Below are 10,740 nucleotides of genomic sequence, written 5' to 3'. Positions count from 1 at the left end.
GTTTTCTCTGGTCTGGTATAGCTAATGTATGCTTAATTACTAGCTCAATATTATTTGAAATATAGACAATTTTTTAAAGTAATAATTTTTACTTATAATTTTATAGCTTATTTTGTCATTAAGTACCATAAACAACGAAAAAATCTACTCTAAGTCTAAGATATCACAATTGTAACAGAATTAGACACAACTACAGAGGCAATTACTTAGCTTTGAAATTTAATTAAAAAACAAGATTGTTTTAATTTTTTTTATTTTCATAACAAGATCATATTTAGATGACATCATTAAACAACAATCATCTCACACTACTTGAATCAACTACACTCAATGTAATGGACATGTCATTGTCAATATCATTAAAATAAATAAGTTCTCACAGAACAATTACAGTCCCAAAATTACTATTTTTGCTGCCTAATCATCAGTCAGTAGTAAAAAAGTCTATTATTGAAAATAAAAAAAATGCAACTAGAAGTGTAAATGCTTTTATCTTTTTAATGTGCATTGTAAAATTACAGATTTAAAAAATATTTTACATAACTTAGTGGCTTGTGACTTAAAAAAATCTAATTCTTTAGAGCAGTTGTTCAAGTCCCCATTCATACAGTTAACCACATATATGTACAGGCTACTATCTACTGGGTACTAAGTTATTCGTCGCCGCTACATGTTTCTCTTCTGTCTCAAGCCGTACGGTAACCTCTGCATGGGTTTTTGGACTGGTTGCTTTCTTATAGTTATTTCAGCATTTAGCAGCGTGTCCAAGTTCTGTAAATGATTCGAAAGTTTAGCAAGTTACTTCATCATCATCTATATCTGTGTCATTAGGTACAGGTTTCAACTTAGATTTAGAATGACTTAGGGCATAGACAACCTTTTACCTTTTATTATTTTTTTAATTCTCAAGCATTTACATTTCCTCGCGATCTTTTCCTTCGCTGTAATATGATCGCGGCATAATCATGTGATAATTCTTTACTAATAAGCACATAAATCGAAATATTAGACGTGCGTAACTGGGATTCGAACCCCGGGCTGTAATTTATCTGTCTATTTTAATAACTAAGTATTGTGTAACTGAATTAAATCTGTAGGTAATTGCTAACATTAAATATTACTTATTTAATGGAAGGATAAAATATTGTACAGACAGCTTAATGGTTGAAAGTTGAAACTCAAAGATGTGTGAAGTCTACCAATTCGCACTTGGTTAGCGCCTATGGACTAAACCTAACTCTGAACAGAGACATGTGCCTAACATAATAAGTAACATTTTTTTTTATATAATACAGGACTACTCCTGTACGAGCATGCAGTCCACCTGATGGTAAGTGGCTACTGCCGCCCATGGACATTTGTAATTAACCCCAGATAGGATTAGATATTCCTACCTGAGGTCGGCCAGAGATACGCCGCTACCTCTGAGGACTAAGCTGGAACGCCTCTGAAAAGTCTGTCTCCCTTACCACACCCTTCAAACCGCAACACAGCAGCGCCTAACACTGCTGTTATTAGGTAGAAATAGGGAGTGGCGGTGGTGCCGCCGGAGTCGAACCGCAAAGGGTTTACCACCTTTAAGTAATAGTACCCACCTTAATAATAATATTTGTAGTGTAACAATTTTCAAGATGTGAAAAAGTGACATGTAACTGAGTTACCTGGTTATCAATAAGGCCGCGATCTTTCAGAGCCTTCTCTATATCCTGAAATTCCTTTTGTACATCTTTGTTGTTACATTTCTCAACTGCTTGACGGATTTTGACAACCTGAAGATAGAATATTTTCATAATCATTTCGATTATAAAATAGCGAAAATCGATCCTCTCTTATATTTCTGTATTGAAAGTAACTTAATAAATATCAATGCAATTAAATTCAGTATATAACCACATTATAAAATACATATACATACTTATACCAATACCTTAGAAACATAAAATATGTCCATTTGTAAATTTTTCTGCACAAAATAATCTTGGCACTGGGTAAACCATTTTTAGGTCCTCGCAAAAGCGACATAAGCCTTTGGTTTAATATATTACATATTATTATTAGTGTACCTATGTAAGTATTCAATAACCATGTCCTGGGACTAAAAGGGCTGAATGTGGCAGGTATATTTGTATTTTTTTCCTTTTTTTTATATAATATAGGAGTAGTAGACGAGCATGCGGTCCACCTGATGGTAAGTGGCTACTGCCGCCCATGGACATCTGTTATCAACCCCAGATAGGATTAGATATTCCTACCTGAGTCCGGCGACAGATTCGCCGCTACCCCTGAGGAGCAAGCTGGAACGCTTCGGAAAAGTAAGTCTCCCCTTGCTATACCCATCAAATCAAAACACAGCAGCGTTTAACACTGATATTGTGAGACAGAAATATGTGTGGCGGTGGTGCCGCCGGAGTCGAAACACAAAGGGTTCTATCACCTTCCAAATACTAGACTAGAATACTTACAGATTCGGCAAAGAATGTGTGCTTATCCTTTTGCTCCGGAGCGTCTATTTCCAACACTCCCCTTAAGACAGGCAACGCATCTTCTACTCTACCCATTTCTGCCAATGCCACTGCCTAGAAAATAAATAAATCACACCATATATAATTAACTTGCAGGAAGTTTAACTCTCGCTTTTTAGAATTGTTTTAGACACAAGAACCGATGAAGTCTTATTGACATATATTTCAAGAATGAATCTAAGCATTTTGATCACAGCTTCTTTATCGCAAAATTTAAATGAATTTAAACATAGGAATGATTTATTCCAAAGAATATTTATGGCTTAATCTCTATATCTATAACCACCTCCTTTTTGAAGTCGGTTAAAAAAACTGAAAGGCACATTACCTTTATATTCCTTATTGTGACATAGTGTTGTTTTTGTAAAGAAATACTTTCGAGTGCAATTTCCGGAGCCCCTTGCTTTAATGCTAAACCTGAAATATTATACCTAGATTATAAAGATTACCCGTCAGAATTTGTAAATGATTGAAAACCATAAATAGTGAAACATCAGTTTATTTCTGTGTGATTTTTCTGAACAGTGGTGAAAGAAAGCATATCCACAAAACTTATGCATAAATAATATTTGATTTGGTTTTAGAAAAAACATTATTTATAAAAAAATGGAAAAGGGACATACCTTAATTTTTTAGGAATATTATACTGTATATAAATAATTACAGATAACTAAAATATTTTCATTATTTTATACAAACCAGCGAAATATGTACAGGCTCTTCTCAGTGGTATTGTTCCTGTATTTGTCATATCTGTCCATAATTTTTTGGCATATTCCATACTCTGTGGTGTATTCTGTAATCATAAATTATGTGTAAATCAATCACGAAAGATCTGTGGTTTTAAATGCAGCAGTGACTCCTTTACACCTATTTCTTTCTTACAACAGAGATATAAATGTGCTAGGAATAGTTTTGTCTACCATGAGTAGAATTATATGAAGTTTAAAGAAATTCATTAAATATGTAAGTTGGATTAAATATGTTTACATTATTATTACATTATTTTTTTATATATTTATATATGTTTACATTATTTTTTTTATATTAATGAAATTGTTAGATTAGCAGATAATGTTGCCTGATTGTAAAACATCAAATTTTGAAAGTGGTAGAAGCCTTTGTGGTAGAAGAATCTGAATGTGGTAGAAGAAGAATACATATTTCTGTCTAATAGCAGAAATGTTTGGCACTGGTGTGTTCTGGATTGAGGAGTGAGGTAAGGGAGACATGCCTTGGAGGCTGAGATGCTCTTTTAGCGCACTAAAACCCCAACGGTGGCCATCCTCAGCGCTTGTTGGAGAACTCCGGGATCTCTGAGGGAACACAACCGGAGTCCTCCAGGTGCGATGCCCCAATCGGGCTCTGCCCTGGGGGAGCACTTTTGACTCCTCCCATACCATCTGGTGCTTACGACAGTATGAGACCACACATACTGCCGTCCTTCCAGAAGTTAGGACGGCAGTATGTGCATTGTATTGCAAACATGCAGTAAACCAGAAGGTTTACTGCATGTTTGCAATATTCTTATATCTATTCATTTCTGTTTACTTACTTGCTTATAGCACGCTGCTAGTATCAAAACAACAGGATATTTGGGGAACTTTGTCATATTCAATTGTTTCTCCTGCACCCTTTCAAACACCTTGAACATTTCTTCATACATTTCATGGTTGTACAGGAGATCTAACATAATTTGATATGAAATCAGTTGATCAAAGAAATCTTTATTAGATGGGTCTTCAAAGCACTGAAAAAATAATACTGCATATTATTATCTATCTTTTAATTTAAAATAAAGGATTGCCGCTCAATTTTGAGTCAAAAGTAGTTTTGCATTGCGGTAAAAGAGTGTCGATGCCAATTTACATATGAAGAAACCATCATAGTCGTGGTGTAAGGAGTGGCAAATCATCTGTGATCAGCTTCAAGTAGAACCTGTTCTATATGGAGTTAGTCACAGATGTCCAAAGGCAGCAGTGACCATCTTTTTTTTTTGTTAACGAGGGGGAAACATTCAAAAGGTACCCGGTGCTGTGGGAGCGACCACAATACCGCCGTCCTTTCCGGGGTCGCTGGCCGGGCGGTTTGAGCTCCCACTCTTGCTGTCCGCAACCCATAAAGCCCCCTTTTAGTTGCCTCTTACGACAAGCAGAAGATACCGTAGCCCTATTCTGGTCCCGGAACTACAGGGACAAGCAGTCACCACTTATCATCAGGTTAACAGCAAGCTATTACAAAGATCAATCTTATGAAAAAAAATATACAGATCATGCTTGGCCAGGGATTGAACCCCAAACTGCATGATACAAGATGTGCCATATTATTATGCGGATAGTCTTTGCAATGACTTTTTTTCGTTTATACCTTTAATTCTCTTACAATTTTCTTTGTGAAAACTTACCTGTAAAGCCTCATTAGGTGCATCCAGAAAATGGAACATCCTCATCACAACAGGACCAAAGACAAAAGAACCAAATCTAAATTCATTTTTCTGGTTGTTGAACCTGAAATTAAGTTTTGTATGAGTATTAATAACTTGTTTGGTATATGCATAGATTAGTAAAGATTACTCACTCCTAACAAGAAAATGTGACCAGTTTTGACAATTGAAATAGTTGCGTAAAAAAGTTCTGCCACGTCTCCGTGCTAAAATGGCCCTAATATATTTGAAATAATTATTTACTTATTATGTAAATTACGCAGTATTAGTTATTTATTCGTAAATTTTCTCTAAAAATGTTTTTATTTGTTAAGAATTAAAAAAAGAACTTACTAATAAACCATTTGTGGCTTCATTCAATTTCAAGGCGGCTAAATATCTTTACTAATCTATGGGTATATGGTATAATAACTACCAAGAGGTATATTATACAAATGTTTAAAAACACAACTCTTTGTCTTATTTTTATTCCAAAAATAGGTTACTTATTTTAAAAATTATCAAATGTATTTTTTTTCCAATAGGAACAATATTTACAGCATTAGTTATACAAAGAGGTCCATAGTATTTGAGGATGGCAGTCAGCAACTTCCGACTTATTACTCTTCAACTTAATAACTACTGGTCAATCCAAATTGACCAGAAGTCCGGACCAGAATCAAGTCCAAACTTGATTCCAGGTATCTTCATTTTAAAACCTGGGACCTTCTCGGACTGACTGATGTTTGACATATATCCAGAAGTTATTCAAGATATTACCAATTGGTTATAAGTGGTATGTGTTCTTACACATACCACTTATAACATGCTGTTCTCTTGAACAGCATGTTACCTCTCCAGGTTCAGTATATTGCTTAAAAGTTAATGGTCTTTGTAAGAATTGTTAAGCAAGTCTTACTTTTTAATCATATTAAGCACCAATTCCAAGTCTGTTGGCTCAGCCATATGTACCATGTTCTTCAAATCTTCTGTAAATATCATATTCTTAGGTTCTGACACAAATTCCAACATCTTTGTGCGAAACTTGTCGGAAAAATTTGTAAATTGTTCTTTGATTGTTTTTCTTGTCTGGAGGTATCCATCGATGCCCAATGCAGCCGGAGAGTATAAATTTCGAACTTAAAAACAAATTCACTGTTAGTACAATTACGGTTCATGTAATAAAGTAATCTTGAATACTTACAATTTAAAAATATATACCTTGTGATAAATAGATATTTCTCATTGGTGTCATCAATCTAACATTATAACTAGATGATACTTTTATCAAAGAATTAATTATAGAAGACATTTTGTGTTAATTTTACATAAAAAGTGAAAACTTTGTAACTAAATTTCGTCCGACTTTCAACACTTCGGTCAATGAAATTTGAGGTTAGGTTTTATCAATCATCCGTCAGTACTATCAGTATTTAGTTTTAAGTAGGTCAATATTGATATTGAATCAATATTTTTCTAATATTTAAAACAATGTTTATCACAAAAGAATAGTGTACATCTGAGAAGATGTAATATTTTACTCTGAGAGAGATTAGTGAGACTTACATTGACTCCTCCGTTAGGAGTATAGATGTTCTATGCATTGACTCAAATAGCATGTATTCAAGTCAACGTTTAACAGTCTACATTTCTTCACTTCCGACGACGTAAAGATTCAATCAACGACCAACGTCAACACCAAACAAACAAGTCAAATAGAAAACTGAGGTTATAAAAGTGACAAAGTTAAGCTCAATAAAATCGCAGAAACAAAAGTAACCAATTATTACTGTATTCAGTTTATCTGAGGATATTTTCTGATAAAAGTGTATCATTTAAAATCATTATTTGGTTGAGTCGCAGTTTTAGCATTTGTAAATGACCCATAAAGAATACCTATATAATTTTCCTGTTAAGTGGAATAAAATCTCCCTAGTAACGAACGTTAACATAGGTGTAGAGTTCACGTTTATTATAAATGTTAATTTTAACAATCTCAGAAATAACAGTAATGATAACTTTGCAAATTCGAAGCACATCTTTACACTAGTGTTAATTGTTAAATAACCATGATTCATTCACATTGTTCAGTGCTGTGTAAGAAATACTTTGATTTATTGATTTAAATTAAGTGAAATGATAAGTATTTAGTGTATTTAAATACGGCAGTAAGGTATAATCTAATCTAATTTAGTGTTCATGAATTAGAAAGTGTTTAGAATCTTTTGTAAACTCACAGACTAGACTTAACTGGTGATGTATCTTCCATTTTGTCTGACCTACTGCTCAGTTTTATTCCTTATACAATTAACTAACTATTGAATATTTGGGTGTGGTTTTCTATATTGTATTTTATAGACTTTGAATCCTAAAATTGGATTCTGTAAAGATCATTTATTTTATTGGGAATATGGAATAGGTATATTAAAAAGCATGACATTTACTTTGTATGAATGTGATTATAGGCTACATGTTTAATGTCATTTAAAGTTTTATTCATTTTATGTACAATATGTAAACATGTAATATTCATTGTTAAATAATTTACAGATACATTTTTGTCAAAAATAAAGTGCTCATGTCATGAATATCTAATTTTATTACAAACAATATCTTAAATATACATAAAAAAATATGCATTAGATAATTTGTAAAAGGGTGTTGTAAGTAATAAAAATTCATGTATTGTGTACTATTTTCAAAATTAATGCAAGTTTGTATTATATATTTTATTCATTATCTTGCAAGATAATGGTTGAAATATATTGTTCCTTTTCATAGTATTTAAATTTTATATCAACTTTTTTTTTATCCAAAGAAAATATAATGAAGAGATCACTTGAAAAATTCCATCACTTTATAAACATGGTGACTTGCATGCTCAAAAATGTGTCTCGATGATGAATTATCAAAACTTGCTAATATTTTATGACACATATTTTATTGTGTTTTATGTAATTGTATATTAATAACCTTTTAATTTTCAATAGATAACCATGGATGGAAAAGTAAAGTGACAATCATTGTTGGAATGACTGCACTAATGAGTGGACATCAGTCAACAATGGGGAAAAGGAGTTATTTTGTTAAAAAACAACAGATGACATTTCCCAGGGTTGAAATGTAAACAATGACATAGTTAGCAAATACATCATCTATATGCCAAAATATAATGTCAAATTCATGCTAGTTGATGTTTTATACACACATAATATCTAAAAATAAAGTAACAACTACCATGAAAATGATGAAAAACTTGATATTTGAACCCTAATTAATATAACAATATCAGGTTTTTCAAATGATTGGCTTTAACAAGTTTTGACATTTGATTTAATTACTAAATGTGCATGTTATTGTTGCTTACAGGTTGCAGGATCTTTTTCAATGAAACAAACAAGTGATACGTAAATTTAAAAGTTGTGAAGTTACCAGGAATGGCAGGAAATTATGAAAAACATTCGAAATATCGGTCCCCGAGAAGTTCTAAAAGTGACAAAAATATGAAAACAAAGGCAAGAAAAAGTAAACATCATGAATATGATTCTAAACATCATTTGGAAGACTCCAGAACACCTCCACTACCTGCCAAAAAATGTTACAGCATTGAGGTACTGATGAAAAAAAGGCATAGCTTACGGAAAGAGCTCAAAAATCTAGAAAAATACACTCCTTCTTATTCGGAAAATAAAAAGTATAAATCAAAGGATGATAAACATGACAGGAGGCATCAAGAAACCTTAAATAGTAAATTAGAAACAAATAAATCTGAAAATCACAACAAAGTTCCTTTAAAGCGATGTAAGTCAGATTCATCGCCTGAATACCATCACAATGATACACAATTGGATTCAGAAGATGAAGAATTAATTATTGAGCAAAGGAGGAAACGAAGAAAGCAACTATTAGAACAATTAAATGTTAGTAATGAGACTAAGACATGTGATACTACAGTACAAGAAAACAATGATCTCAAAATAAATAACAGCCCTATCACAGCAAGCACAGCTGTTCCCACTAAACCTATTGTTACAGAAGTTACTGATATGTTTTCAGAAAAAGACAATTTTGTATCAAACACTGTTTCAAAGCATGTTATAGAAGATCCCAACAATTTGTCTGAAAATTTTGATGATTCTGAAGGATATTTTATTGTAAGAGAGGGCGATAATATTGATAATACTAGGTACACAATAACTGCATCATTGGGTCAAGGGGTATTCGCAAATGTTATCCAAGCTCAAGATAATGATAACAGAAATATGAATGTGGCAATTAAGATAATTAGAAATAATCATCTTATGTACAAGACTGGCCTTAAGGAAATTGCTACATTGAGAGAAATAAATGACGCAGACCCGGAAAATAAGTACCATTGTGTTAAATTATTAAGAAACTTCATGCACAGAGGACATTTATGTATAGTACTGGAATCACTGCACATGAATTTAAGAAGTGTTTTAAAAAGATATGGCAGGCATGGTTTACATATAAAAGCTTTAATGAGTTACAGCCGACAACTATTAATGGCTTTAAGATTGTTAAAAAAATTGGGTATAGTTCATGCAGATATAAAACCTGACAACATAATAGTCAATGAGAAAAAGAATATTTTGAAATTATGCGACTTTGGTTCCGCAACTAAAGTGGATGACAATGAACCTACTCCTTACTTGGTCTCAAGATTTTACAGGGCCCCAGAAATAATATTAGGCATGACATCCAAAAGTGGCATCGATATGTGGTCAGCAGCTTGTACTATTTATGAAATGGCAACAGGAAAGATACTCTTCACTGGAAATTCTAATAATAAGATGTTAAAATGTTTTATGGATCTCAAGGGCAAAATTCCAGGAAGGTTAATAAGAAAAGGCAAATTTAAAGATCAACACTTCAATTACAACAACCATTTCCTTTTGCACAAGAAAGATGAATTCACTGGAAGAGAAAAAGTTGTCGAAATTAGTAACATTACAGTGACCAGAGACATACTCAAGGAATTGAAAAAACATAGCAAAGATGAGACGCCAACTGGTGAAAGGAAAATAGGACAGCTTAAAGACCTTTTGGACAAAATGCTAGTATTAGATCCCAGCCAAAGACCATCTGTTACTGATTGTTTAAAACATCCATTTATTCAAGAGACCCTGCAAAAGTAAAAAAACTCGTAATTTAATAAAGTTTATCAAGTTTTCATATTGTTTTTTATTTGTATAAAATTGGAGACACATGTAGGTTTATGAAATATATTTTTTCTGAATCTAAAAGTATCTAAGCATCTTAGTAATTTATTCATTGAACATGTATATTGAAGACTTAGAAAAACTCGAGCAACGCAATTGAACCGTTAGACCACAGCAAGAGATCGAAATTCATAACACTAATCATATTACTGCTCCACCATTATGCTTCATGCAAGTTATTAATATTTTCATTAAGACATTTAAATTCAACATTAGCCTAAGCCTAAAGTTCTAAAAAATATATGCAAATGCAATTATTATAAAATTACAGTAATAATAACTCATTTGGCTTTACTAAATTCGTAATCGCAGTATATTTTTGGATGCAAATACTCACGGTACAGAAAAACTACTTTTTTCTGTTCCGTGCATTACAATTTGGTGGATTATTGAGAGGATGAACAAGTAAAACAATTTTTCAATAAAATTATTACTTTAATAGTTTCCTAGTACAGAAAATAACAAAAATATATGCCATCAACCAAAATATCACTTAAAATAAATTTCACATGGGTACTACATACATACATCATGTGATCTATCACAATTGCAA

General features: G+C 32.4%; 2 protein-coding genes across 9 annotated transcripts; one reads left to right on the top strand and one right to left on the bottom strand.

Annotated features, from left to right (window-relative positions):
* Positions 1-605: 605 nt before the first annotated feature.
* Positions 606-6,350, bottom strand: LOC140752088 (pentatricopeptide repeat-containing protein 2, mitochondrial). Its single transcript, XM_073086249.1, has 9 exons — positions 6,166-6,350; positions 5,864-6,083; positions 4,927-5,029; positions 4,078-4,272; positions 3,222-3,318; positions 2,851-2,939; positions 2,463-2,576; positions 1,662-1,769; positions 606-771 (listed from the first exon to the last, which is right to left on the bottom strand). The coding sequence occupies exons 1-9, from the start codon at positions 6,254-6,256 to the stop codon at positions 667-669; spliced, it is 1,122 nt and encodes a 373-aa protein (XP_072942350.1). The 5' UTR covers positions 6,257-6,350; the 3' UTR covers positions 606-666.
* A 233-nt stretch (positions 6,351-6,583) lies between these two features.
* LOC140752087 (serine/threonine-protein kinase PRP4 homolog) lies at positions 6,584-10,138 on the top strand. 8 transcript variants are annotated; one of them, XM_073086245.1, is made up of 3 exons: positions 6,604-6,719; positions 7,935-8,170; positions 8,314-10,138. In XM_073086245.1, exon 3 carries the CDS (start codon positions 8,382-8,384, stop codon positions 10,101-10,103), a length of 1,722 nt encoding a protein of 573 aa, XP_072942346.1. In that variant the 5' UTR covers positions 6,604-6,719; positions 7,935-8,170; positions 8,314-8,381; the 3' UTR covers positions 10,104-10,138. The 8 variants fall into 8 exon arrangements, with proteins under 8 accessions (XP_072942348.1, XP_072942346.1, XP_072942345.1 ...); XM_073086244.1 differs by having other exon boundaries at positions 6,633-7,041; positions 7,935-8,067; XM_073086242.1 differs by having other exon boundaries at positions 6,633-7,041; positions 7,935-8,082.
* Positions 10,139-10,740: the final 602 nt, after the last annotated feature.

The sequence above is a fragment of the Epargyreus clarus genome, unplaced genomic scaffold, assembly GCF_041222505.1.
Source record: "Epargyreus clarus isolate Ecla_fem2 unplaced genomic scaffold, WU_Ecla_fem_2.2 ptg000024l, whole genome shotgun sequence".
Lineage (NCBI taxonomy): Eukaryota > Metazoa > Arthropoda > Insecta > Lepidoptera > Hesperiidae > Epargyreus > Epargyreus clarus.
Note: the sequence above shows the minus strand (reverse complement) of the source record. Positions and strands in the feature narration are given on the sequence as shown.